The 26,955-nt window shown below is 40.9% G+C and overlaps 2 protein-coding genes across 3 annotated transcripts in view; one reads left to right on the top strand and one right to left on the bottom strand.

Annotated features, from left to right (window-relative positions):
* LOC115459244 (endoplasmic reticulum-Golgi intermediate compartment protein 3) overlaps window positions 1-16,637 on the top strand; it is a 48,471-nt gene extending 31,834 nt beyond the window's left edge. The window contains exons 9-14 of one of the 2 annotated variants that reach the window (XM_030189102.1): window positions 2,537-2,568; window positions 6,164-6,260; window positions 11,521-11,585; window positions 12,940-13,076; window positions 14,734-14,789; window positions 15,719-16,637. In XM_030189102.1, the coding sequence (XP_030044962.1) occupies window positions 2,537-2,568; window positions 6,164-6,260; window positions 11,521-11,585; window positions 12,940-13,076; window positions 14,734-14,789; window positions 15,719-15,798 (467 nt within the window). In that variant the 3' untranslated portion in view covers window positions 15,799-16,637. The remainder of the gene's footprint in view (window positions 1-2,536; window positions 2,569-6,163; window positions 6,261-11,520; window positions 11,586-12,939; window positions 13,077-14,733; window positions 14,790-15,718) is intronic. The other variant, XM_030189103.1, reaches the window with a different exon arrangement.
* A 4,281-nt stretch (window positions 16,638-20,918) lies between these two features.
* The window catches only part of LOC115459243 (poly [ADP-ribose] polymerase 2-like), a gene marked incomplete at its 5' end in the record, with an annotated part of 45,235 nt that continues 39,198 nt past the window's right edge, over window positions 20,919-26,955 (bottom strand). Inside the window, 2 exons of the mRNA XM_030189101.1 lie at window positions 20,919-25,377; window positions 26,438-26,562. Coding sequence (XP_030044961.1) covers window positions 25,218-25,377; window positions 26,438-26,562 — 285 coding nt within the window. The remainder of the gene's footprint in view (window positions 25,378-26,437; window positions 26,563-26,955) is intronic.

Below are 26,955 nucleotides of genomic sequence, written 5' to 3'. Positions count from 1 at the left end.
TGAGTGCAGAGGGGATGGAAAAAATAATGGATGGTTTATGTGGGTGGTGGGTTCAGGGGTGCTGGAAAAAACTGAATGGTATGTTGGTGCAGGTGGTGGGACTGAAACAAAAAAGGTGGATGCTATGGGTGCTGGAAGGGGGACTGGGAAAAATATGGATAGTATCTATGTACGAAGAGGGGGCTGTAATGTTTAAATGATGACAGACTTGCAGAATTTGCAAATTTTGTGCGCTGAATTTTGAATTTTTTTGTGCAGAATTCTGGCAGGAGTAAAAATGGTTTGGAAAGAAGAATAAAATGAAACTACATAGTAATATAGTAAATGATGGCAGATAAAGATCAGTATGATCCATTTAGTCTACCCAGTAAGGTGGCTGGAGTTGTACCTTCCGCTTTGTACAAGTTCAATTTCTGTACACTCTTGTGTGGGGTTCTATCTGCCTCCATGCAGGTTACATTCATATAACAAGCCATTAGCAGGGCAGTTATGCACTGATTGTATGCATGTTATTACAATTATATATCTGCCAAAATTCCTCCTAAGCACTGTTCTTTGAATGCACATGTATCCTATGTAACATTATTTTACAGGCAGGTGTACATATGGGCAGAGTCGTGGCAGAACTCACACGTGTAACTTATAGAATACTATAGGGTATGTGTTTATGGAGAAGTAACCTAATGGTTAGTGCAGCAGACTGAGATCCTGAGGCACTGGGTTTGATTCCATTGCAGTCGTCTAACCCTCCGTTTCGCCAGGTACAACCCCCCCCCCCCTCTTAGATTGTGATCCCATTAGGAACAGAGAAAGTAGCTCTGTAGTAGTAACTTAGGTGCACAGACGCCAGCTTTATGGATGATGTAAGGACTGGCATCTAAATTATAGGCACTTATTTTTGCTGTTACTCTAGTATTCTTTTAAGAAAAGGAGGCGTCTTCATTCCTTTTGGTGCCTGTATATAGGTGTACAGTTAAAGAATTGCTCCCTATAAGTTGCTGTCAGCAGATTTCGGAAGGATGGGTTTAGAGTTTAATTACAGGGTGATGATGGTGCTGGGCTGTACACATTAAGAGAGCTATATGGTTCAGTCACTATATTTCATTGAATTTACAACAACAACAGCAAAAAAAAGTATAGCAGCTCCTACCTAATACCTCCTAAAAACAGCAAAAGGAGCTTTGCAGGCTCAGCTTAACAGTGGGACTTGGTGACTCCACCAAAACAACTCCCCCCCCCCCCCCCCCAAAAAAAAAAAAGACCACCTGTAACCCTTCCTAATACTCTTTCCTCCTGTAAACTGAAACCAGCGGCTTCTTCCTCTCCCTCTCTTACCCCTTCACTTCCTTTCATTCTCATCTCCCATGCCTTCACCTGCACTCTTGTCCCTTATTCAGTCCACTTCTTCCTCACTCTTCTCCCACACTCCCCTCTTATGCCTTCAACTTCTCCCTCTTCCCCTCCTTTTATTCCCACACTCTTCATTCTAGCGTGCTGCCACCATAAATCCATCTCTCTGTCTTGCCACCCTAAACTCTCCACTCTCAACCCTTACCCTCTTCTCTCTAAACTCTCCTCACTACCCTGTTGCTTCCATTATTCTCTCTTAACCATTCCAAGATCCACTCTCACCCCCCACTCACTTCTTTGTGCCCTATAACCCTTTCACCTCTTCTCTTTCCCCTCCTGCTTCCTAAACTCCACTTTCTCTGCCCCCCACCTGTCCAGACCAGAAAAGGCATTGGAGTTAATAGGTTCCTTCTCCTGCTAGATAATGATAACCCAACCTCTCCTTTTCTTCGTACAAAGACATGTAGAGATGCTGTTGCGGTGTGGGGGGCGGGGTGAAGGCAGGGGAGATAGGATGTAAGGGAAATGCTGCTTCTTGAGGACTGGGTTGCTTAGGGTTGCCAACCTTTTGAATGGTAAAAGCTCGTCAACAGCTGTGTCCTGCCCCAGCACCCTCCTACTCCAACCTCTGCCCCCAATAAATAACTGCAGATAGGACAGCAGTATGGGATTCAGTGCCTAAAGGCTACATTGGAATTTGTTTGCCAGAGAATGTAGTAAAAGCAGTTAGCTTAGCAGGGTTTAAAAAAGGTTTGGCTAGCTTCCTACAAGAAAAGTCCATAAGCCATTATTAAATTGGACTTAAAATCTAGGGTCACCATATGGCTCCAGAAAAAGGAGGACACATTGATCCAGGCCGGGATTTGCTTCCATAGAAAGCAATGGAAGTAAAACCCAGACTGGCTTAATTTGTCCTCCTTTCTCTGGAGCCATATGGTAACCCTAAAATCCACTGCTTATTTTTAGGATAAGCAGCATAAAATATATTGTACTGTTTTGGGATCTTGCCAGGTACTTGTAACCTGGATTGGCCACTGTTGGAAACAAGACGCTGGGCTTGATGGACCTTCAGTCTATTCCAGTATGGCAATGCTTATGTACTTGTATGTACTTGTTGAGGGCTGGGGGATTGGAGGAATGCTTTGAGTTTGGTATTTTTGACTCTCTTATTCTTTTTCTCTTACAGTTCACGATCTACAAAGTTTTGGACTTGATAATGTACGTACATTTTGTGTTTCAGGAATTTAATGGTTTTTAAAATATTTAAATGTATAAACTGCATATAATGTGAAGATCTACTTTTAGATTAGGTTTTTAGATTGAGTTGGAAAATTCAAGCAACACTTGTTTTATGGATGTAAATGTTAGTTTCCTTATATTACCCTAAATTCTGGCCCACAAATCTGATTTGGATATAATCTAAAGAAGCCCAGAGGAATGTTTTTTTTTTATTTTTTATTTTAGAGCAGATTAAAAAAAAAAAAACACTTCATGGTCTTTCCTTAAGGAAATATGATCCTCTGGTGTTAGAAAAAGGTGTTAAAAGTATACCATGCTGTTATTATTTTTGACTTTTATATCCCGCATTAGCCCGAATAGAACTCGGGTTCAGTGTGGCTTACATAACAATTAGAAAAGCATGAACATGTTCAAAATATATTAACAAAGTAAAATACATCATATAATGTTAGAACAGTAAAGCATGAGTTAGGAGCAGATGTAATTAAATACTTAGTGATTTAAGCTGGATAATTGAAATATGGGTGAAAAAGGTAAGGGCTAGGATTAGCTGGGTAGACAGGAGTAGTGGGAGGTGGGATGAGGTAATGCCATGAGTTTATTTGAGAAGAGTGCTTATTTCCTTAAAGGCTAGACTGAAGACCTGAGTTTTCAATAGACTTTGGAATAACAAATAATCATCGGTGCATTTGATGGTTTTAGGTAAGGAGTTCCAGATTTTACTGTCATTCAAACAAGATTCAAACCAATTAAACACTGAACCAGTAAAACCAAATTCTGATAACTTAGCCAATAATATATCATGGTTTATGGTATCAAAAGTGGCCCATGTTTTGGCAAATGCCTTCGTCAGGGGGGTCTCTGCATACATGAAATTACAACAATTAAAAAAAAAGAAACAAGCAATAGTCAATAAAAGTAGTACACGTTAAAATGAAATGAAACTAAGTTAAAATTGCATGCAAAATATAAATACCAAGGTAGAGTCACAGCACAAAAGCAATACACACAACTGCACGATTTGGGGGTACTATAAAAATGTAATATCCAGGTGAGCCACAAGAGATGACTTCTGTAGTCTTCCTCTGAAACGGGCCAAAGCGCAACCTGAACCTTTAGAGAAACCAATGTCAATCTTTTCTGAAGACCTTCCCGGAGAAACGCTAATATGTGCGCAATCTGAGCAGAGAATGAGATAATCCATGCTCAGAACACCAGCCTTTCAACGTCCTCCACACCCTCAAATACGCCACGGATGTAGAGCATTTCTGAGTCTGGAGCAAGGTAACAATGACCGAATCAAAATAACTTTTTCCTCTCAACCAAACCTTTTCAATGACCAAGCCGTAAGACCAGTGGGGTACAAATCCTCCGTGAGCACTGGATCTTGCTTGTAGGCCATTTACCTGCGGAGGACAGAGAGGACCCCTGTCCAACAATCAAATCGGGTCTGCGTTACTATGCAGCCAATCCGGGGCTATGAGAATTGTTCGACCCTTGGTGCATTGCGATCCTTTTCACTTGTGGCCTCCAGGATTTTAAGCATGAAGTTGCTAAAGATAAGATTTTTGCTTCATCGAAAGATCGAGCAGTTGGAAAAATCTCATAAACTGCTCAATCTCTGTATACTGAATTTCCCTAAGGCCTCAGGTGCTACTCCTGTAGACTTGCTTAAACAATATCTGACCAATGTACTTCAGTTTTCCTTGGGTAATATTGCTCCTATGAAGATATTTTGTATACCAGTGTCTCCAAAACATTCCTAGGTGCTGATGGTTGAAATGGTCAAATTGAACAGATTGATTTACAGAATCTTTCAGTGATTCTAGAGTAATCTATATCTGAATCTGGGAGAACAACTCTGATAGTGAGTGTTGTATTTGAACAAGATATAAACGCAATTATGAAAATATGCTTTCGTAATATCAAACCTTGTTTCGTGGTCAAAGACTGGATATATCCTGATGTCACAGAGCACTCGAGAAAGGAAGAAAGCTTTTCTTTCTGTGGGGCAGGAAACTTTAGCTCTTGGAACAATGTTGACTTCTCCCTGCAAGCATTTGGTGGATCTAAATATGTTTTCTTTACCCCAGAACAATTGAAAGTTTTCCTGGAAATGGAAAAAATTGCTGAAATATGGGTTGTGTTTGGGAATAATGTTGGGTATAAAGTGTTAAGCCTTTCTCTTCTGTTTGTTTTTTTTTGTTTTTTTTTAATTTTCTAAGGGCACTAAGCCACGCAATAGAGACACCCATTATATTTCTATGGGTGTCTCTAGCGTTAACACGTGATAATTTTTAGCACACGCAAAAAAGTTTGCAGGCCTACAGTGCAGCTTAGTAAACAGGGCCATAAGTTAAAAAAAAAACTTGCTATACCACCTTTTTATCAAAGTAGTTTACAATAAAATGTATAAAAAGATAAAAAGGAAACCTATAAAATAATAGAAACCACTCAACTAGAGCAGAAACACTGCCCACATCACTACAAAGGGAAATAAAACATTCTAATTCTCCTACATACCAGATGTCCTGTCACAGGCCTTATGCAAACGCCTTCATTATTGTGTGGTCTAAGCAAGATATATTTTCTCTTTTGAGATATTTCTTATCTGTATTTTGATAACAAGTGGATGCTTGTGTAAGGTGATATTTAAATTCTGTTAAATAAAATATTTTTCAAAAGTGATTGCAAAGAAGTATCACAAACCACTACAGAATTATCCAAGAATGAGGCACTTTTAAAGAGGGGCAGAATTTACAACTACGTTTTACCCATGAATTTTGCACAAATTTACAGTGTGCATATATGACAAATAATACATATACATTTGAAAATAGTCTTCATGTGCTGTTCCCCCCCCCCCCCTGGTTTAGAATGCCCCCCTCCCCCACCACCAAAGTGCCTAGTCTAAATACAGATAAAAAGGTATGCTTGTTGTGGAGTTCTGCATTCTGTTATCTGACTTGCAGGTAAATAGCATTTTACTTTTGTATCAGCAGCTTTTAAAATAAGTCAGTGCATTTTGTAATAGCTTGTTTTCTCATACATTAGAAAAATTCACAAGGTTGAAACCCCTTGTTGCTTCCTCATAGTTGTGGACTGAACTTTATTCTGCTAACAATAATTATGGAAAAAAATAGCATTAAAAAATTCCATCAGTTGCTGCAACCCGAGTTTACTAGGCCAGGGCTTTGTGCTGGGCCAAAAGAGCAAAAGATGGCATGTGGGCTCCTCAGCCACTTAATTGGTTCCTGCAGTCTCCCCAGAGCATGTCGCTGCTGAGCAGGGCTAGAAAACCTAGTGCTTCTACTGCTATCCAACTCCTGACTTCCTCCAGCTAGACCTTTTGGTGGCACTGGGAGAAATTGCTGTCTGTTTGTTCATTCCACTAACACCCTTTGATTGCTCACTTCCTTTATTGGCAGAAAGAAACCTCTCAAATTGTGATTAGTAGGTGCGCAAATGCAAACGTCCAGCAAAATCAGCAGCTCATCTAACATGATAAATCAAGCTGTCTCTGTCTCTTCCTATCTGTGCATGTGTGATTAGTAATAGAATATCTTCTTTTCAGATTAATATGACTCACTCCATTAACCACCTTTCTTTTGGGAGGGACTACCCTGGAATTGTGAATCCTCTAGATGGGACCCATGTGAGCACACAGCAAGGTAATTAGATGAAATATGTTAAAAGTTCAGTTTACCTCATGGTTTTAGAGTGCAGTGTCTCTGATGATGAACCTTTCACCACTGTCAGGTGGATGTAAGTGTTAAATGGCCATATCATCTACCCAACAAGGTGGTCAGAGTTGTATCTGGCATCATAAACAAGGCATTTGGCATCTTGCCTTGCCAACCTCATATGGGCAGCCTGTATGATGCCCAATACCATTGCCTTCACCCCTCAGAATGTCTTCCTGTCCTCCACCACTGACCTACCATCATTTATTCACCAATATTAACTTTGATTTCACCCTTCTCCCATAGAAATATGCAGCACCATGTGGTATGCATAGGGTTACCATATGACTCCAGAAAAAGGACGGATTGAGCCAGCCGGGTTTTACTTCCATTGCTTTCCATTGAAAGCAATGGAAGTAAAACCCAGTTGGCTCAATTACTTCCATTGAAAGCAATGGAAGTAAAACCCGGCTGGCTCAATCCGTCCTCCTTTTTCTGGAGCCATATGGTAACTCTAGGTATGCACATATGTAATCTTTATCTGTCTGGCAATTTTGGGAACAGACAGTAGACGTCTGCCCAGCACAATTCTACTTCCCAGCTACTGGAGTTGCTGTCGAAGCCCATTCCAGCCTTGATCTTGACCTGACTTTAGAAGTCTGACTTGCCAACCTTTTGGAGTTCCCGTCAAAACTCACTTTCAGCTATGAGGTCATTTAGGTTTGGTTTTAATTCCATCCTTTTTCTGTTAGGTGTCCTCTGTTTATCCTACTCATTCTTGAGTTCCATCACCATTTTTGTTTTCACCACCTCCCTTCTGTTAATTTCTGCCAGAAGCATTGACCTTAAAAAGCCTCACTTTTTTTCTTCATTTCTAAAAAAAAAAAAAATCCTTGGTATCTTCTGCAGGATTTTGTTTTTTGAGCTTTATTTTTTCATCATTCTAGCTGGCATGAAGAGTTCTGTTGTTTTGTTGTAAGCCTTTAACTGTCCAATTCAGACTTTTTTCTTTTTTCATGTTCTCCAGTCATCCTTTACTTCACTTCATGGCATGACCACCTCAAATATTGTGTACAGTTCTGGTCACTGCATCAAAAAAAAAAAAAAAAAAAAAAGGTATAGGTGAATTAGAGGTGCAGCGAAGAGCATTGAAACCTGCTTTTCTTACATTGGCACTCAGCTGTGGAATGCATTACCACTTGATCTGAAAACTATTCACGACTTAATCAACTTTTGAAAAACACTAAAAACTTTTCTCTTTAACAAGGCTTCCATAATAATCAACAATAGGAACTCCAACGCATAACTAATTACTTGAAAGTTTGACCGTTTTTTTTTGATTCACGGAATTGATTATATCCAATGTTACACTTGTTTCCCTGTATGTAACCAATTGTTTATCTACTTTTGATTGGCGCCTGCCATGATGTAATATTGTAAGCCACATTGAGTCTGCAAATAGGTGGGAAAATGTGGGATACAAATGCAATAAATAAATAATAAAAACCACTATGAGCTAACAAAGGCTGAAAAAAGGTAGACTTAAAATAGAAGCATCTTTTTTTCTGCCTTAGAAAACTTTTCCTCAGAAAACAATTTCTGAAACATCATTTGCCAAACACAACAGGACTAGAGGCCCCACCAGCATAAGCAAACTTCTAAATTCAAATGGGCAGCCGGTCAAAACATGGATCAGGCTTATCACCAGATCCCGATGTGACAGAACAGTGGGTTTTTTTAAGCTTGTAAAACTGCCTTAATTATTTCCTGAAGTGTATTTCTTCTAGTGGCCAGCAGGTGGTGCATGTTTTATGTTAAAGCTATTATAGAAAAGTGAATGCTTTCTCTTTAGTTTCACTCAGTGAGGAAGTGATCTACAGTACTGTGAGCAGTATATTTTTAAAACTTGTTGTTCTGGGCTCTGATTGGCACAGGAGCTCAATTTTATTTGGATATTACTGGCTTTTTTTCCCAGTTTTAGCCTGGGAGAAAAGAGGGACAGATTTCTCTGTTGAGGCCGTGTGACCAGTTATATTTGACAATCAGTGAACAGCATATGTCCTGATCTCCCCAGGTAGCTTTTAGAATGTAAAAAAATGTTTAGATAGTTTTATAATCCATATTTCAGTTACCGTTCACTGATTTCACTTTTTCTGTTCATTGTTTTATTATTTTTAAGACAATAAACAATTTTCAGTTTATTGCCTCTGCTGTCTGAACTGATAAAGAATCCTGGTGGTTTGTGAGTTAGGTCTGTGAATGCTTTCTGGGAACTGTGGGACCACTGGGAGTGTGGCCTCCAGTAACCTAGAAATCACTGGGGATAATTTAAGAGCTGCAGACTCACCCAGAGGTGGTTGAGACCCAGTCAGTGGGAGGAGGGTACTAGTGTGTAGAGCACAAGTGGCAGGTGCAGGCGGACCTGAGCTGTGCTGAGGATAGACCCTCTAAGTGGCTGTGAGGTAACCCCGGGTGGGTGACAAGGTGTTTCATGACACCCAAAAAAAGAATGAAATCTTTCCCACTTGAGAACGCAGTGTGAAGATTTTACTCCAGTTAATAACTGATCTCCAAGAAGATGGAAGGTTCGATCTAAGGGCTTTGGAGAAGTTGAAGATGATTTGATAGGGTACTGTAATTCATCTTCAGATCAAAGCAGATTAGCTATGTTCTCCGGTTTTGCAAGAGACGGACACATACACACATTGGATGTATCAGATTGGTAGAAGGAAACACTATATGTAGTACTGTGTACTGATTTTTGACCTAGCTGATAGAATGGCATTTCACTTCTCTTTATTAATTATAAAGTACAAATTGTACATCCTGTGAACATACATCAAATATATTGAATACTTAATTTTTTTTTTTTTGTTACATTTGTACCCCGCACTTTTTCCCACTCATGGCAGGCTCAATGCGGCAGGCAATGGAGGGTTAAGTGACTTGCCCAGAGTCACAAGGAGCTGCCTGTGCCAGGAATCGAACTCAGTTCCTCAGTTCCCCAGGACCAAAGTCCATCATCCTTGACATAATCATTTTTATTTAAATGGTCTCAACACAAGAGGCAAGTGGGATCTGCAGTTAGTAGAAACAAAAGAAGAGAATAGATCATAAGTTAAAAAATGCTTTTATTAAAAATAGCCCAATGTGGCCACATTTTGTCTTTGGAAGGCTTCTTATTAGACATAATTCATAAATTAAAAACAAACAATATAAGAACAAATTAAACATAAATTATCCATGAATAAGACTAATTTTAATCAAATCAATAAAATCAACCAATTAGAAGCATAAAAGCCATGCACAATTATAAATAAACATGCAAAGCATATTAAAAAAAATGAATAAACACAATAAATTCATATATAAACTTCACTGGCTACCACTACAATACACAGCTAAACTTAAAACTGTCTGATCTTCAAGGCCCTTAAAGGAAATGGCCCAGAGTACTGGAAGAACAGGACCTAGCTCTACACACCTCCAGGATCACTTAGGTTCTCCTGAAGGAGTATCCCTAACATCACCCCCTCTAAAGGAGAACACAGGGTGTGATACCCAACAGGGAGCCTTCTCTGGAGTAACCCCCACACTCTGGAATAGGCTCCCCGAAAGTCTTCACTCAACACAAGACTGTTTCTACTTCAGGAAGCAGGTGAACGCTTGGCTCTTTATCCAGGCCTTTAATGGAAGAAGTAACTAACTTGCTAGTGTCACTCACACACACGGAGTGACATCGGCTGCACATAGTGTAGCAGGACGTTTATTCACTTCTACCCTAGCTAAGATGACTTTCAAACACCATTTTGACTTTGCATGCAACTGTCTTTAAATTAGTTCCCTTATTTTCTAACTTGTGTTACTCTTATCTATGTGTTCCATATTTGCTTACACCCTATGCTATTAAAATGGTTTATTGTGTCCTGTGTTGACACTGAAATGTAGCAAACTGTGAACAAAGGCTTCTAACTGGAGAATAAGGCTGTAAAAGGTCTTTCAAAAAAGAGACGCTAAAAACATTTCGCTTATAAAATATTTAAAAGAATCCTAAATTCTACTTTCCAAGCTATTGGCAGCAAGCAAATTAGGACTGCGTGAGAAACAGCTTACTAGTGGAGATGTAAGGATAGAGATTGCAGTGGGTCAACAGTAACAGCCATCAAAGGCTAACAACAGCTACAAAAGTTTGCAGATCATCCAATACGCTCTGCCGCTGCAAAACGACCAGATGTTACCTGGGTGAAAGTGACCATGAAACAGTGCCACAAACAGTATTAACAAGTCAACACAAATCATCCAAGCAACACTTGCAACCATGGATCCTGCAGTATGGTCTTATCTTCTTCCTACAACAGCGTCTCAAGCAGTTAGTTAAGGCTGCAGAGAAGATTATAAGCAAACATCTACGTTTGCAGGTTTGACTGTTCTCCAGAGTTCACACTGACACTTAACGGGGAAACTTTTCTTGTTAAGAGCTCAGATGTTGGATCCATTGAAGTCCTTCTTTTTACAATGCTAAGTGAGGCTAAGGGTTGGAATATAGATGGTTCTTTCAAAACAATTTCCACCATCTGTATTCACCCTCCAGTTGGCCCTGATGATAGAAGCCAAATCCCTTCTGCTTCTTTATGGTCTTGTCATGTAAATTCCTTGAATGTTTCAAAACAGTACTTTTTTTTCTCACTTTTAACCAACTATTCCAGGATTTGAACAATTTTGCTGTTGATAAAATCAGATTGATAACTATTATTTCTGATTTCAACCTGGCAGCCATAAAAACTTCTGAGGTGGGATTCCTAGAAATAACTCACGGTTGGGGGTTTTCCCCGCCCATCTGGTACAAAGCATGTACAGGTTGGTGTCTTTAAACTAATTACCGAATTGCGGAAGGAGCAGGAAGAGGTGAAAGGCCAGAATGCTCAAAAGGGGGAATTGGGGGACAGCTCTGCAGGCCATAGGAACCGATGCCTCCAATGCTGAAGTCAATGGACCAGACTTCTCAGCGCCAAAATTATTTTTGTGCTGTTCTTGACTCTTGATGGTTCTCTTAGACATCTATTGACAGAGAAAGCATCATGGTCAGGCCCCAAGCATGCCAAGCACCAATTATATTGGTTTTTGATATGGTCTTGCCACATCACTTAAAATCAATGCTCAAACACTTATAAGTTTGCCTTTTTTTATATAGCTAAAATTTGGCTTGATTTGAGATGTTTTGTCTTTACTTCTCTTTCCTGTTTTGCAGCTTCCATGATGTTTCAGTACTTTGTGAAAATTGTCCCTACTGTGTATTTGAAACTGGATGGAGAGGTACGTTTAAAACACAGATCATGTCTTTTTGGTAGCAGACCGTAAAGAGAATTCCCGGAGTAATAAAGGGAGACCTCATTCTTCCATGTCTGTGGCAGTGCAGCCAAATCCAGTTGGACAGGATCCAGGGAGCAGCCATTACTGGATTACAGGGAGGACTTGCTGAAGGGCCTGGGTATCATGAAGGCTTCACATTTGTTCCTTAGTTTTGTTTATTGTACAAATGCAAAGTGATAGCTCCAAAGAGTATCATAAAACTATAAATAGAAGCACGAACAATGTGTTCCATCTTTTTACTTGCCTTGTCTAATAGGATTTGGTTATCTGGTAAACTTACTTTTGAATCCATTTTATATAGTAACATAGTAGATGACGGCAGAAAAAGACCTGCACGGTCCATCCAGTCTGCCCAACAAGATAAACTCACATGTACTACTTTTTGTGTATACCTTACCTTGATTTGTACCTGTCCTTTTCAGGGCACAGACCGTATAAGTCTGCCCAACACTATCCCCGCCTCCCAACCACCAGCCCCGCCTCCCACCACCGGCTCTAGCACAGACCGTATAAGTCTGCCCAACACTATCCCCGCCTCCCACCACCAGCTCTAGCACAGACCGTATAAGTCTGCCCAGCACTATCCCCGCCTCCCAACCACCAGCCCCGCCTCCCACCACCGGCTCTAGCACAGACCGTATAAGTCTGCCCAACACTATCCCTGCCTCCCAACCACCAGCCCCGCCTCCCACCACCGGCTCTAGCACAGACCGTATAAGTCTGCCCAACACTATCCCCGCCTCCCAACCACCAGCCCCGCCTCCCACCACCAGCTCTAGCACAGACCGTATAAGTCTGCCCAGCACTATCCCCGCCTCCCAACCACCAGCCCCGCCTCCCACCACCAGCTCTAGCACAGACCGTATAAGTCTGCCCAGCACTATCCCCGCCTCCCAACCACCAGCCCCGCCTCCCACCACCGGCTCTAGCACAGACCGTATAAGTCTGCCCAGCACTATCCCCGCCTCCCAACCACCAGCCCCGCCTCCCACCACCGGCTCTAGCACAGACCGTATAAGTCTGCCCAACACTATCCCCGCCTCCCAACCACCAGCCCCGCCTCCCACCACCGGCTCTAGCACAGACCGTATAAGTCTGCCCAGCACTATCCCCGCCTCCCAACCACCAGTCTCGCCGGGCTTACTGGAGGAAAGATGCTGTGAGGACTCTTTTTTTTTTTCTAAATATTGTGCTCAACAGCCTTGAAAGACTAGGATAACAAAGCATAGAGAGTCAGCTGCCAGTTTCTAGGTGAATGTATGTCTGAGTTAAGGGATAATGTTTTATTTCTTATCAGGTATTGAGAACCAATCAGTTTTCAGTTACTCGACATGAGAAGATTGCTAATGGGCTGATTGGTGATCAGGGGCTTCCAGGTGTGTTTGTGCTGTATGAGCTTTCACCAATGATGGTGAAATTCACAGAAAAACAAAGGTAAGAGATGTTAGCTGTTTGTCATCTTCCCAGCACTCTGGCGGAATTATCTAGCTCTTTCTCCTGGACTCTGTTGCAGTATGTTTTAAAATCCTTGGTAGTGTGAAGCGGTATATTAAGTTAGTAAATAAAATTAATATAATAGAAACATCTTTGGGTTTCCCTGCAAGACCAAAACCTAAATACAAATATGGGAACCTTTAGATCGTGACTCACCACTTAGGTGGCCGATTCATCCTGTTTGTCGATGGGGAAAGCAAAGTTGCTTACTTGTAACAAGGTTTCTGTGTATACACAGCAGGATATATCAGACATACATATCCACCCATCCCCGACTTTATGCTCTGCATTGGACTAAGGGGGCAAATGATGTAGTGAAGTCCTATGCATGATAAAAATTACTACTACTACTATTTAACATTTCTAAAGCGCTACTAGGGTTACGCAGCGCTGTACAATTTAACATAGAGAGACAGTCCCTGCTCAATGAGCTTACAATCTAAAGGACAAATATACAGTTAGTTAAGTAGGGGTCATTAAATTGGGGTAGTCTAGGTTACTTGAAGGTATAGAGGTTAGGTGTCGAAAGCAACATTGAAGAGGTGGGCTTTGAGTAAGGCTTTGAAGATGGGTAGGGAGGGGGCTTGGCGCAGGGGCTCAGGAAGTCTATTCCAGGCATAGGGTGAGGCGAGGCAGAATGGGCGGAGTCTGGAATTGGCGGTGGTGGAGAAGGGTACTGAGAGGAGGGATTTGTCCTGTGAGCGGAGGTTACGGGTGGGAACGTAAGGGGAGATGAGGGTAGAGAGGTAGTGAGGGGCTGCAGACCGAGTGCATTTGTAGGTAAGAAGTAGAAGCTTGAACTGAATGCGGTATCGGATTGGAAGCCAGTGAAGTGACCTGAGGAGAGGGGTGATATGAGTATACCGGTTTTGGCGGTATATAAGACGTGCAGCAGAGTTCTGAACGGATTGAAGGGATAGGTGGTTAAGTGGGAGGCCAGTGAGAGGAGTAGGTTGCAGTAGTCAAGGCGAGAGGTAATGAGAGCGTGGATGAGAGTTCGGGTGGTGTGCTCAGAGAGGAAGGGGCGAATTTTGTTGATGTTAAAGAGGAAGAAGTCCTATGCATGATAAAAATACCTTATTGCTTTACTGAGTTCTAAGCAAGCTAATCTCTGTTGGTATTTGTGTCTGATTTATACTTCTGGCTACAAAGAGCAACTTTTCTTTTGATGTGCTTGATGCCCCAGCTGCCCATGAAAGGGATTCTGTAAGACATACTCCTTGGAGTTTTTGTGTCCTGAACGATTTCAGAGAGACGCAGGATCATCAGAGCTACAATTGAAGCTGTTACCTCTTAGCATTCTGAACATTTTCATCCTACTTTGCAAAAAGTAAAGCTAATGGCTACAAATACCAATAATCTTGGAGCTGGGAGTTGGAAAAACCCAGGACTGACTGGTGAGAGTCCCTGACTTTTAGGCAACTGAGACATATAAGGATTTATGTCGAAGCTATTTGTATATTGTTTAAGGAACCTGGACACCTGATCCATTTGATTGCAGCTTCCGTCTTATGGAACATGTTTGTCTCTATCTGGATTCAAATGAATGTTTACTTTTCTCAAATCTGTTTAATCATACAGTTTTCCTTTTTCTCAGGTCATTCACACATTTTCTTACTGGCGTCTGTGCTATTATTGGAGGAGTGTTTACAGGTATATAAATATGACAAATATTGATATTCAGATTTGGTATTGCGCTGAAAGTAAGCAGGAAAATGCTGCCTCAAATTGTGAAATAAATACCACAAAGGACTAATTGTGTACAATATTTTGCAAAAACAGTAATTTAATAATGCCAGATGACAGGGTGTATAAGTCAGCAAGTGGAACGAGGGAGTGCAGTGTGCAGGCTTTTTTTCATGTGCTGTAGCGCGGATTTTGCACTGAAGTTTAGTTGGCCTTAGTGGTATGCTATAAGTTATTTTTGTTGTTTCTGCCTTGATATTTTTTCCATTACTTTGGCAAGCCTTTTGGGGTTTTTTTCCTCATTGGCAGTCATCCTTGAAGCGGTTCTCTTGAGTTTTGCCTCCATAATTTTTGGTCAAAATAGGGATGAGCTTTTGACTGAATGAAGGAAGAGAGAGTTGCCAGAATCCCAGTCCAAACTTGGGAGAAACTCTTATAAGAGGAAGTGTAAATTTCCACACAGTAATTTCTGATAACTGGGTTCTTCAGATAATTTTCAAGGACTGCAAGTCAGAGAGCTTTGCCTGACCTTCTCCAAGAGTTGAAAGATATGAAACCCTGTCTGTCTACAGTTTAGTGACAATGAGACCCCTCTTCTCTTTGGTCTGATCCAGTTTGTCAGCTGGGATCTGTCCTGGTGGTATTGGAGGATGTTTGTGCTGTGGATGGGGCTTTCTCGACAGTGCAGCTGTATAAATCTCTTTATTATCTGAATGTTCTACTCTGCTCTCTTAATATATGTATATCTTATGATTTGTCTATTTCTTTTCTTGCTTGTATTTTACTGTTGTTATGCTGATGACACAATTGTTAAGACGTTGCACACTGCTTTGGGGGAGAATCTTCAGAAAGATGGTTAATCTAAATAAATATCTCATTCGCTTTCCCTTTTCCAGTTGCAGGATTGATTGATTCGCTTCTCTATCACTCAGCTCGGGTTATTCAGAAGAAAATTGATCTTGGGAAGGCGTCTTAGAGACTGCAGAAATCTCCTCCTAACAATCGTAAACACGACGTACAGACCTCCAAAGAGCTCAAAGTTCTGTCTAGAAGCCAGGTGACACCACAGAATAGAATCTATAAGGGGAGTGGTTGCTACTCTGGAGTAACTATGTGGTGTGTTTATAAACACATACTGTGGTTGCTTCTGAAATGTCTCCTGCAGTAAAAACCACACCCGAGGGACTGATTATGCTTACAAATTTCCAGTATGGCGTCAGGTGGGTTTTCAGCATGCAGTTTGCTGGATCATGATATGCAGTCCGTACTCCTCCTAGTAGGAGTGTTAAATCTTTGTACCACTGGTTGACTATACATTTACCCAGATAAATCTGCTTATACTTGCTCCTAGCTGTTCTACTGTTCTGTCCTTGAATTTTGCATTTGTACTGATAGGGGAGAGTTAAAATCAACATTTATATTATGGGGTGTATATTGCCAGGTGGAATGCACCAGTCAGCAGAGTTTTATTCTAGAATGACTCTTTCTAGCCCTCTTCCCTTCAGCCCCTTCCGCTATATTTCTCTCATGAATTGCAGAGCTGAAGACATAGTCAGATGGGGGCCTCTCCAGGCTGCCTCAGAGAATCGTTATGCCTGGTGGACTCTAAATGTGACGTTAATTCTTTGATTGTGCTTTAAAATGTTACTTTATGTAATAAGGACTAAAATACCATAGCTATCATCTCTTAATTTGTGATGAACTATTTAGGTGGTCTTTGCCTACCATTAACACACATCCCTCCCCACTCTCTGCTTCCATTTTGCTGTTATGGTCATAGCAAACAGAGGAGAGTGGAGAACAGTTTGAAAATGCCTTGCTTCATTCTCTTTTTTTTTTTTTTTTTCTTTTCCTGATCTGGTCAAATGTGTTTGTATAATTCAGTTTCACTAGGACTTCTATATACATTAGTATTTTTTTCTATATGTCCAATCCAGGGAAACTTGTATGAGCAGAGGACATGAGGCTGTTTACATCATTTATTTTTTAAATATTTTTCAGTTATATTCAGGTACACCTCATCTCAGGACGGCTTACAATTTAAGTTTTGTACCTGAGACAATGGAGGGTTGAGTTCCGTGCCCAAGATTTGAAGGAACAGCAGCAGCAGTGGGTTTTGAGCTGGGCTCTCCTGGTTGTCGAACCTGTGCTCTAACCACTAGGATACTCCTCCGCTCTACTGCCTGTATTTCACAGGACTAAGCTGCAGTTAATTCAGAGCAAATGTACTGCCATGCCATACACATGGACATCGTATTTGTACTTTTAATTTCAGAACTCTCAAAAGGGAGTGGAGAATTCTACAAGATAGTAAAATTTTGCACCAGTGCTATGAAGTAATATAGTTGAGAAAATGTACAACATAGCTTGATCAATACTCTGAACAAACTAAGAAACTACAGTATTATAAGAGAGTCTTCAGTGGCCTCTATTCTCCTCCTTCATCTCACAAGGTACAGAAGTAGCTCAGAAGGAAAATAATGTGCGCTAAATTAATCAAAGCTATGTATAAACCAAGTCTGCAAACAAAAGGAAACCATGGGGGGAGAAGGGAAGCACATACATATCTTGAGTTAAAATGAACCTTGGTTATAGTGATCAATCCCCACACACCATTTTTCAATCCAGAAAGGAATCCCACACACTCCTGAACTTTCAGTGGTTTATGAACCACATGATTTTAAAGAAAGAAGATCTGTTAACAATATGTGGATTTTCAGTGGTGCTACTGAAATGCCATGTAAATTTTAAATGATGGGCTTGGCCATTTAAAGTTACATCTGTTATTTATTTGTGCCGAAACAGATGCTGTCCATTTAGCAGCTGAATTTTGGCAATAAATGAATAACTAAGTGCTACCCCCAAATCCCTCCCCTTCCCATTTTATGCTGGAGGAAGACAATAATGTCCTAGATAGGGAGAGATCTTACAAGTTGTCAGACTTTGACCGACAGCTGGAGCTATTGATCATAATATATCACAAAAGAGAATGTAAGCCGCATTGAGCCTGCCATGGGTGGGAAAGCACGGGGTACAAATGTAGCAACAACAAAAAAAAAGACAGCAATACTACCAAGTAATCAAAAAAAGCTCTCAAAATAGCTGTGGCACAGAAAAAAGTACTTGAATGTATCCCACTAAAGATTCTGTGGAGTGTATCTGTTCTAATTTTGAAAATACAACAAGGGAAAAGCCTCAGAATTCCCCAACCTCCAGCCTCTATATATACATATATATACCAGGCTTCACATTGAGCCGTAGTGCTCTTCTAACATCGGAGGGGGTTCTCATCACAGACAGAAAAACCCTTGTGTTTCAAAAGGATACTAAAAGAATCTACAAAATCAAAAAAGGAGGGGATCCATTTCAAAAGAACTAATAATAACAAGTTGAACTTAACTTTTAAGCATGCAGGTATAGATAAAGAAGTGTCATGGGTTCCAAACACACCGACTCAGGCCTCAGTTTCACAAAAAAATCGCTGTATCAAGGCGTGTATTTACCACAGATTTAGACGCAGGTCTGTTTCCTGCTTGTTAGTCATAATTACACTTTTCCAGCACTGCCGTCTGGGATAGCAGGTCAGCCATTTTTTTTTTAAATCAATATTTCCCAGTCCTGTTATCAAACGTTGCAAAAACAGCCTTTGTGTTAAAATTACTTATGCCTGCCCATTTTCTTAGTGTGCCATAGATACAAGTGCGGTGCAAGGAGACACTCTAGAGAACCCAGAACTCAACGAACTTGTGGGAATCCTGAGTCTTGTTGTCCTTAGGAACCCTGAATCAACAGGAAGTGAGCTCAGGCAGGAAACAAATATTCTGGGAAATATAGTAAGACAGCAGCCAAGGCTCAGAGCACTGTAAAAGTAATTAAACACCTGGAGCTGGATAAGCAGTCTACTGCTGAACCGGACAAAAGTTCAGACTGTTTGCAGAGGTGAGAGAAAGGCAAGGAAGGAACACAAGCCCAGAAAGACGCAGAGCTGCAAGGCCCCAAGACAGATTTAGGAAGGAAATGCAAAGGTGATATGCTGGGCTTAGTTGTCAGACTCTGAAATGAGGTGGGAACATGAAACCTGTTCCAGTGTTTGAAATTACAAATTAAGTTTTTTATTAGATGATTTGGAAAGCTGACAGAGTAATATCATTGTTGTGAGGGGTTCTGATTAGAAGCCACAGGTAAGCAGTCAGATAGGGCTTTAAGGTGCATAGCAGATAGGCTCTGATAGCTAACTGCAGTGCTATAATCAATAGACCCTGGTTTGAAAGGTGTTTGCCCAGTCGGTGGATAACAAATACAAAGTTGTATAGTGATTGTATGGGGTATAAGTGGAGGGTCGGAATGGATGAAGATTGTGTGATGTCCTGTTTGATCATAGTCATGCTGTGTTGGTAGATGAAGAGGGTAACGTGGGCTCGTTGGGGTAGGCCTTTTTGAAGAGGTTGGATTTTAGTGATTTCCTGAAGTTCAAGTGGTCGTGGATTGTTTTCACAGCTTTTGGGAGCCCATTCCATAATTGTGCGCTTATGTAGGAGAAGCCGGCTGCGTAAGTTGTTTTGTATTTCAGTCCTTTGCAATTTGGGTATTGTAGGTTTAGGTAGGATCTTGACGATCTGACTTTGTTTCTTTTTGGTAAGTCTATAAGGTCTGTTATGTATCCTGGGACTATGCCGTACATGATTTTGTGGACTAAGGTGCAAATTTTGAAGATGATCTGTTCTTTGATTGGGAGCCAATGCAACTTTTCTCGGAGGGGTTTGGCACTTACGAAGCGTGTTTTGCTGAATATCAGCCTGGCTGCTGGATTTTGGGCGGTCTGGAGTTTTTTTTTCAGTTGTTCTTTGCAGCCTGCATAGATTCCGTTGCAATAATCTGCATGGCTTAGGACCATTGATTGTATTAGGTATCAAAAAGTTGCTCTTGAAAGGGTTTAATCGTTTGAGCTTCCACATTGAATAGAACATTTTCTTTGTTACAGAGTTTACTTGGCTCTCAAGGGTAAGGTTGCGATCGAGTGTGACGCCGAGTATTTTCAAACTGTCCAAGGTAGGCAGGGTATGTCCTGGGGTATTTATGGTTGTGGGTTTGTATTTGTTATATGGAGAGGAGAGAATGAGGCAATGTGTTTTTTCGATGTTCTGTTTCAGTTGGAATGAGTTTGCCCAGGAGTCCATGATGTTCAAACTATCGTTGATTTTGTTGGTTATTTCTGTTAGATCATGTTTGAAGGGGGATGTATATTGTAACATCATCTGCATAAATGAATGGATTAAGGCCTCGGTTGGATAAGGACTGTGCCAGTGGAATCATCATCATGTTGAAGAGTATTGGTGATAATGGTGATCCGTGAGGTACTCCGCAGACTGCTTTCCACGGTGGTGGTTTGACTTTGATTTTACTTGATAAGTTCTAGTGGTTAGAAAGCCTTTGATCCAGTTAAGTACATTTCCTTCAATCCCGAAGTGGCTTAGTATTTTTAGTAGTATGTTGTGGTTACCATGTCGAATGCGCTCAACATGTCGAACTGGAGGAGGAGTATGCTTTTGCCTGTGGCAATTTCCTGCTTGAATTTGGTCATGAAGGTGACAGTTTCGGTGCTATGGTGGGATCGGAATCCTGATTGTGAATTATGTAGTATTGAGAACTTGTCCAGGTATTCTGTAAGCTGTTTAGTCACGAAGCTCTCCATCATTTCTACTACTAATGGGATAGACGCAACTGGGCGGTAATTGGTGATATCGTTTGTGCTTTTCTTGGCGTCTTTTGGTATTGGGGTGAGTAGGATGTTGCCATGTTCCTCAGGGAAGAGACCTTGTTGTAACATGAAGTTTAGATGGGATGTAAGGTCTGCTATGAGTACTTAAGGCATATTATTTTGTTTTATCTGTTACATTTTGTTTTTCTTGTTTTTATTATTGTTAACCACCTTGACATTGATTTGAAAGGTGATGTATCAAGAAAATAAACTGAATTGATTAATTTGAAGACTAAAATCTGTGTTACACAGAAAAAGACAAGCCAGAGCTCCACTAAAAAGAGCTGAAACAAGCATCAGTTGGTATATTAAAAGCCCTAGGCCAAGGGTTCTTAAGGTGGTTTTGTTTTTTTGTTTCCTGCACCCCTTTAACTGATCAATGAAACCCTCACACCCCCTTTCTAAACCATTTGTCCACTAATGACTACAGACAGCTACATATGTTGCTGTTAGCTGCTGATACATTGTTAAACTTGTCAAGGACAAGCAGGTCGTTGTATTCTCACAGCTGGGTCACATCAGCCAGCGGAGCCCAGTGCAGACGCTGACTAGTGATATTAAGTTAGAACTTTCTAGCAGTATTCTCCTGAAAGTAGGCCCCGGGACTGGTCAGCATTGGATCTGATGGCACTGAAGGGCCACGATGCTGAGCATCAGGGGAAGCCCAAGAAGCATAAGCATCAGTTCTCGATGCACTTGCCGGGAGCATCGGAAGTGCCAATGCTGGGAGGAACACTCCCCCTCTTTGGAAGAGATGCTAGTGCACAAGTTGCCGGGCAAGCAGGTCCCCGCTACCGGCTCAGCACAGACACATTCTCAGGCTACCTCTCTTGGCTCCTCCACTTTAGCCGATGCCTTCCTTCGATGGCTGGCTCTGAGCCATGCTCAGGGAGGAGCTGGCACAGATGCTACAACTGCAAACCGCTCAGGCAGCGAGGGCACTTGTGCCAGCTGTGGATCAGCCCCAGATTCTTTCAGAGGCTCCATCCATGCAAAGTAAGGGTGTCATCTATACTGAAATGTAAAGTACCGCTCTTGCCATCAGGGAAGGAAGCTTCCCCTGAGCCAGGGAGTAAGGCTGTACTTTGGGGGCATGGATAGGGTTCCGCTGAGCCGTGGTAGGCAGACTCAGCCCGGACTGAATACAGCGAGGAGTCTGAATGGGCCTGTTCATGGGCCTCAGAAGAGGATTTTGTCCCATCCATGGCCCTGAACAAATTCTTGGTCAAAGCGAAGTTCAGGATAATTTCCTGGGCACCCTTCTCCCCATGCTTCAGGAAAACGATTGCCTATGCTCTCTGGATTTAAAGGATGCCTGTACCCACATTTCAATACTTCCCAGTCCCAGGAAGAATCTGATTCCGCTTAGAGAAACACCACTACCAATACCACGTTCTGCCATTTTGGCATCGTGTCAGCTCCTAGGGTATTTATTTACAAAGTGTCTAGCAGTAGTTGTAGCGTATTTGCGCAGGCTGGGACCATATGTGTCTCCCTGTCTGGACAATTGGCTGGTCAAGAGCAGAGCACAGGAGGGAGCCTAAAGTATTCAGGTGTTGGAGTTATAGGGTTCGTCATAAACTACCCAAGTCTCACCTTCTCCCAGTCCTGAGATTTGGAGTACATAGGAGCCCTGCTTATTGCATTGCAAGTTTGGGCTTCTAGAAGTGAGAGTAGAAACCTTATCAACATTGGCCTTGCAAGTCCAAAGCAGCAAGCAAATCGCAGCTTGGCAAATGTTGCTATTGATAGGCCACATAGCCTTTACACTGCATGTCATTCCCATAGCATACTTCCACTTGCTAGAAGCCCAGTGGTCTTTGGCACCTGGGAATCTAGTGGATGTCATCCAGATTCATCCACAGTTGACTCATGCCCTTCTCTGGTGGACAGTTTTGATGCATTTGACTGGGTCTACCATTCCAAATTCCACCTCCTCCAGAAGGTGTTAACAATGGATGCCTTGTTAGTTGCCTTGATTACATCCTTTTGCAACAGAATGGCTGTGTTTCTGACCCACGCAGCTGCGCTAGTATTACTTGTAGCATTACTAATGCCATAAAAATGTTGATTAGTACATTAAATCATAATGGGGAATGGTTAATTATTGAGTGCAAGACCATTTGAGTTAGACAATCCCAGAACCTATAAGTTAACAGCAACCTTAAAATTTTAATTATATGTTTGAAAACATTTGTGTCCTGAAGACAAAATAATAGTTGGTGATACAATAGTCAAGACAGAATCAGCCATGTTTACAGCACGAATAACATCAGTCAGACTTGTACAATAGCAGCTACTGCAAAAGCTGAACACTTAAAAGTGAGTTGAAATTTTTTTCTAAATCTGTGCAAATCATGCTCGAGCCTGATCTGTACAGGGAGAGAATTTCATAAACTGATTAACAGAAATGCCTGACAAGTGTCTTAACTGCTAGCAAGACCTAGTCAGGCTTCAGGAAATGAGGGAATATAAAGTATAAAATCAGATTTGATATAACAAAACATCACATTTTAAGTGATTAAAAGTACACCTTTGCTTTTATTACACCACCTTATAGGAAACTAAGATAAGTATTTTGTAATGTATTAGCAACCAATCAAAGGTCCACAGATCAAATAGTGGACATCTTGAGTCATCGTAGTAATTCCCCCCTATCTTAAGCTTTCAGAAGTGTCATTTTTAGCTGGAGCTTTGCTATTATCATCCTCTGGTTTTATCAGTAGTCCTTTCAAAATCAGGGGTTCTCAACCTCAGTTTCTAGGACACAGCTGACCAGTTGGATTTCTGGATCTCCACAGGAGGCATGAGAGGGATTTGCATACAGTGGATGTAGTACAGGCTGATCCTGTCTCATGCATATTCATTGTGGATATTCTGAAAACCGGTCTAGCCCTAAACCTGTGTTGAGAACTAGTGCTTCAAATGGTAACTGTATATTCCTGGATTTCAGAAGGGCTTTTCACCTCTGTCTCCTCTAATTCCTTGGGCTCTCTGTGTTGATAGCTGATGCCTGATGTCCAGACGAATAAAACACCTTGAGGTACTTTGCTGCTGTGTACCATACTGGCAATGTGCTCCATTTATCCAATCCTCATTAGCCAAAGAGCACTGTATGGGAATTAGGTATTTTTTGATTTGTCAATTTGAGAAGTAACTAAAGGAGCCTATATACTACTAAAGCTTGAAGTCAGTTAAGGAATTTGTTGGTAATTGATCCCTCATTCTGTCAAACTGCTATGAAATATGTGAATGCTAGACCTGAAATTGAAAATTAGCTAAAGCAGAAAGGCCTGTTTATGCCTCTCAAATGTATGGTGTATGTAAATTATATACAGAACCAAACAACCTCAGAAAAATACTTGTACAGCTTCTAATGGTGTGTATGTAATTAAAATATATTTTTATGTAGGTTTGTTAATATTTTTTTTTACTGAATGTATTTCTGTTTCACAGGCTGATAATGATCCATTTTGAATAGTGCTTATTCTAGAAGTGCAGTTTATATAAATACATACATTAAATCATAAACATCTAAATCTTGATTTTTGCAAAACCAGGATCGACACATTAAAAAAAACAAACAAACAAATGGGTGAATGAGCTGGGTCTGTTTTGGGTGGCTCAAGAAAGGGAACCTGCAGGTTCAACATGGGATTTACACCTGCTACAGCTTTTGGTGGGGGAGGGGGTTACCTCTGAAGAAGGTATTTCCTTAAAAAGGTATCATCTCGCCTTCTTAAACTGACAAGGGCTCCTGGGCTTTGTGACTGGAAAAATAAATGTTTGTTTCTAAAATGGCCACCAAAGGTTTGTGCCTTGGTTGCTCCTACAGCCCATGTCCATTTCCATGTGTTTTCTAGAATGCTGCTCAACATGGTGTGGCCCCAATGTTTCTTACTTTCAGCCTCCCTAAGTACTACTAATTTACAAAAGCTTGATTTATGCACTTAAATATCTTTGAAAAAAAGTTGTGTATTTTAAATCAGAGCCAAAAGCTAATACACAGAATTTTCAAATCTAATCTATGTTTTCTGTAAAGAAGCCCCTGCAACAATCTGGGCAAGTTTTCAAATTGGAAGGTAAGAAGTAGCAGTGGGCTTTGTCCCCAAATGAGTTATTTGAAAAGTATCTTACAGAAAGTAAGCTTTCATAAAGAAAACTGAAGGAGAATAAATATTCAACCCATAACCTTGTAAGAGTAATAGACCACAGATTTACCAAGAACAAGTGAATGTGCTGTCATGTTTAATGCAGGTACTATACTGCGCCAATTACTGGCAGAAATCTATGCCGGGGTAATGAACTGCTTGATGTGAAGTAGGGAGAGGAAAGACGCTGCCTCCCACTTAAAAGAAAGGATTAAAGCACAATAATGAATTCCCTTTGTGTGCCCCTTTTCTCTCTTCCCCTCCCCAAATTATGAGGCAGGTCATACAGGGCACTTCTGGTATTCAACAGAACAGGAACTGCTGCCTCAAAGCCTCCCACCAGGGACAGAGCTGATGGAGGAAGACTGCTGCCCTTGAAGGGGAGTCCTTTGTCCCCAGGCACAGAAATAGGGAATGGCTGCAGTTACTTCAAGAAGTCTGTCCTCAGCAAGTCAGCGCTGAGGAGATGCACTGGCTGAAATGGAATCACCACAGTTGTTTGAAGTTGAATTGTATCTTGAGCAGATATTTCATGTAGACTTGATGGGGGTCATATACAATATACTCATTGTAGTTCAATGTGTAACCATCTGGGTTCAGCACTCCTGTTTCCTTTGCAGGGCCCAGAGGAACTATTGCTCCATTCCTGTGCAGGGAAACAGAAACAGTTGTTAATGGACTATAACTGCACCAAAAACTTTAAAGTTCTGAAGATTTTGCCCTATCAATACTAATATCTTTAGCTCTAGTGTATAATTTAATTCTAGAATGCATATTCTGTTTCAATCTGCTAAGGTAAGAAGATTACAATGAAATACATGACCACTAAGTAAAATAATCTAAACCTAAAACAAAATTACATTAAACAAACAAAATCTTAGTACTTTTGACATAAGATGCTGTAAATGCACAAATAGTGAAAGACAGCTGATGCTATTCTAATGCTCGAGAGGCAAATAGTTTGTTATACTCACTATTGGCAACAATTTTTATTGACACGAGGGAAGCCTAGCAACAGTTTGGCCATCAATGGCAACATTTTATAAAACCAAAGTAATTTAACAATAATTCTTGCATGAACAGGCAACCGATGTAGTTTAATAACATGGGGATCCATGTGCAAATTTTCCAGCTTTAAAAATGAGCTTAGCTGCTCTATTCTGCAGTAACTGCCTTCATAGTCATACCTACAAACAAAGTATTGTAATAATCCAGATCTGAGGTAACTAGTGCTTGTACCAAAAAGCTGCTCTTCATAAAATAGACTAAGACCTAGGCTTGTAAAAAAATTCTATTAACAGTCTAACATTTTTGTTGTTATCCAATGATATTCTAGTATTCAAGATGATGACATCAAACAGGTGGTAGGGTAGAAGATTTACAAAGCCATAACAATTTAGTCTTAGTGATATTTAACTTTGTGACAACTAATCCAATTCTGCATCAGTTCAAAACCCTGATTTAATAAATTGCACATAACAGCTATGGTGTCAAGTACTGTAATTAGAAGCAATATATCAGCATAAGAAAAACTTTGCACACCCATACTTTTCAGTAGCAGCTCAAGTTGAGTTACATTCAGGTACAGTAGGAATTTCCTTGTCCCTGAGGCCATGGAGGGAATCCCTTATCTGCCCCAGTACTCTAACCACTTGGCTACTGCATGGTGCCATGTTTGTTTTGTCAATGGAACGCTGAATACTTACAGTGTGACACTGTTGGAGACATCTGGTGCCACTCTGCCTAGTCCCTTAGTACTGTGTTTACCATTCAGTTTCGTGTCAGCTTCGTAGTCAGCCTCTAACTTCTCATTGATATCTCCAAGAGCTACCTAAGGCGATAAGACAACACAGTACACAACAATTATTTTTGATCTGTCAATTGTTTCTGCTCCTTTCTTTGGTTTGTTGGTCATGCATAGAGTTGAAGCAATGGTCTTTTTTTTCCCTGGAATAAATCCTCAGCTTTGGTGTGATCTACTAAAGGAATCCTCCCTTCTTTATTGAAAGCACAATGGGCACAATATGATGAACGGGTCAAGCTAGTACCATTAAGCAAGACTCAAATTAGGGCTGATCTTCATTATGCCACTTTCATCAAGCGTTGTGTAACCTTGAGGGTATCCTCTAGGTTGTGCATCTGAAGGTACCAAAAATGTTTACCACACCAATGAGTAATTTTCTACCTTGCTGGATCCATCTGCACATAGGATCTCCATTAATCA

Source organism: Microcaecilia unicolor, unplaced genomic scaffold (assembly GCF_901765095.1).
Source record: "Microcaecilia unicolor unplaced genomic scaffold, aMicUni1.1, whole genome shotgun sequence".
Lineage (NCBI taxonomy): Eukaryota > Metazoa > Chordata > Amphibia > Gymnophiona > Siphonopidae > Microcaecilia > Microcaecilia unicolor.
This window is presented reverse-complemented; position numbering and strand designations above follow the sequence as displayed.